Here is a 2,337-nt window from a genome sequence, read left to right as displayed (position 1 = left end):
TTGAGCAAACTGATGCCCATAAGGAGTCAAATGTTGACAAACCCTTAGATAATGTGGTTGGTGAGGAAGTTCATGTCACTCATGATGTCAGTGACAACCCTAACTGTGAGGCTGAAATAGTAGACCTGGAGAAATTTTCTAATAATGAGCTGTTGTCCTCTGTCCTCCCTAGCATAGCAAAAAGGGTTAGGATTGGGAGAGAAAAGAAAATTGTGGCTCAAAGGTCCCCCAGAAAGAAGATCGATGTTCCAACCTCTTCCAAGACAACGGTGGCAGTCGAGAGTTCCCTCAAGAGGAAAGTTCATGGTCCAACCAAATCTTGGAGCAAAGTGGTGCCAAAGAAAAACAAGACCAAGTTTATAGTTGTTGAGTCTGACTCAGATGTTCCTTGAATGTCTCTGACATTCTGTCAAAGAAGAAGCCAACCACTAGCAAGCTTGCAGCTAGTGTCCCTGAGGTACCAATTGACAACATATCTTTTCATTTTGCTTCAAGTGTAAATAGGTGGAAATATGTTTATCAGAAGAGGCTGGCTTTGGAAAGGGAATTAGCTTAGAATGTCCTAGACTGTAAGGATATTATGGATCTTATTCAAGAGGATGGTTTAATGAAGACTGTGACTCAGTTTTCAAAGTACTATGAGATGTTGGTAAAGGAATTTATTGTTAATTTGTCTGAAGAATGTGTTGATGGCAAGTCTAAGGAATTCAGGAAAGTGTATGTGAGAGGCAAGTGTGTAAATTTCTCTCCTTCAGTGATCAACAAGTATTTGGGAAGGCCTGATGAAGCTCAACCTGAGCTTGAGGTGACTGACAACAAAATCTGTCAAGTCATCACTGCTAATCAGGTAAGGAAGTGGCCTCTCAAAGGAAAATTGGTGGCAAGTAAACTGAGTGTCAAGTATGCAATGCTGCACAAGATTGGAGTTGCTAACTGGGTGCCCACCACTCATAAATCTACAATTGCTGTAATGCTTGGAAATTTTATATATGTTGTTGGAACCAAATCCAAATTTGACTATGGCTCCTATATTTTTGATCAAACTTTGAAGCATGCAGGAAGCTTCAGTGTGAAGGGTCCTATAGCCTTTCCTTCTCTCATCTGTGGTATTGTTTTGAATCAGTTTCCAAACATCTTAATTGAGAATGATTATGTGAAGAAAAGAGACAGCCCTATGTCTTTCAATCATAAGTTGTTCCTAGGTACCCATGTCCCTGACATTGTCATGACATCAGGTGAGACATCACGTGTAAGCAATCAGCCACGTAAAGCTGCTGTCATTGCAATGCTCAAAGAAACCTGCAGGGAATTAGAGGCAACGAAGCTGAACTTGGAAAAATTGATTAGCTCTTTGGAGATGACTGAAGGTGATGTGCTAGTTGATTGTGGAGAATTTGGTGAAGCTGCTGCTGTTGTAGAAGAAGCTGAAAGACAAGGTGAAGAGGGAGAAGCATATGCCAGTCCTGATGATGGAGATGATGATGCTGACTCTGAGTCAGATGACTAGAACATTTCGTGTGTTTCTGATAATTGCTTGTATTTTTATTTTTTTGGTATGTAATATTAAGTGTTGCTTTGGCAACATTTTTGACAAAAAGGGGTAGTAACACTTGTACCCCAAGACAACAGATTTCTTTGAAGTTGAAGGTCCTCTAAACAAGAGGTTATGTTGCTGTTTGCTCTCTGCTTGATCTTCTCTTGTGTTGCTGCTGTTTGAAGTTTAACTTCTATGTTTTCTAAGTGTATTAGCTAATTTGATTCTCTGCTTGGATGTGTGCTTTCTGCTGCTGTGAACTCTGTTGTGATGCCAAGTTGTTTTAGCCAAAAATTTGCCAAAGGGGGAGTTTGTAGATGTTTTTGATTGGCTGCATTTTATGTTAAAACACTTACTGTACTTAGATGTCTTGACTGATGTCATGACATGCTTAAGTAGTATGCTACAGGATTAGCTAATACAGGATTTACTGGATGTCAAACTGAATGCTATGACATTCATTCATGACAACATTTTCTGGATGTCAAACTGAATGTTATGACATTCATCCCTGACAGCAGATGCTAAAGTATAGGCTAATTTTTCTGTTATGTTTCAGTATTTATCCCAGGCTGATTTTCAGGAAACTAACAGCTGTGCTAAAATTAAGAGACCTAGCATATAGTCTATTGGTTAGCACCCTAATGTGTGGAAATTAGGTTAACTTGCTTAACCCTAATTTTATGAAATTCAAGTTCAAGGCCCAAGTACTGCATTATAAAAGGATGGCCATCCTACTTTCAGCATTTGAGCAATTTGAAGCGTGAAGAATTCAATATATCATTATATATCATTGCTTTACT

At 39.0% G+C, this 2,337-nt stretch overlaps 1 protein-coding gene across 1 annotated transcript; it reads left to right on the top strand.

Annotated features, from left to right (window-relative positions):
• The first annotated feature begins 580 nt into the window (after positions 1–580).
• Positions 581–1,507, top strand: LOC127114129 (uncharacterized). The gene is made up of 2 exons (XM_051046521.1): positions 581–805; positions 848–1,507. Exons 1-2 carry the CDS (start codon positions 581–583, stop codon positions 1,505–1,507), a joined length of 885 nt encoding a protein of 294 aa, XP_050902478.1.
• Positions 1,508–2,337: the final 830 nt, after the last annotated feature.

This window comes from Lathyrus oleraceus, unplaced genomic scaffold (assembly GCF_024323335.1).
Source record: "Lathyrus oleraceus cultivar Zhongwan6 unplaced genomic scaffold, CAAS_Psat_ZW6_1.0 chrUn0388, whole genome shotgun sequence".
In the NCBI taxonomy this organism is placed as follows: Eukaryota; Viridiplantae; Streptophyta; class Magnoliopsida; order Fabales; family Fabaceae; genus Lathyrus; species Lathyrus oleraceus.
This window is presented reverse-complemented; position numbering and strand designations above follow the sequence as displayed.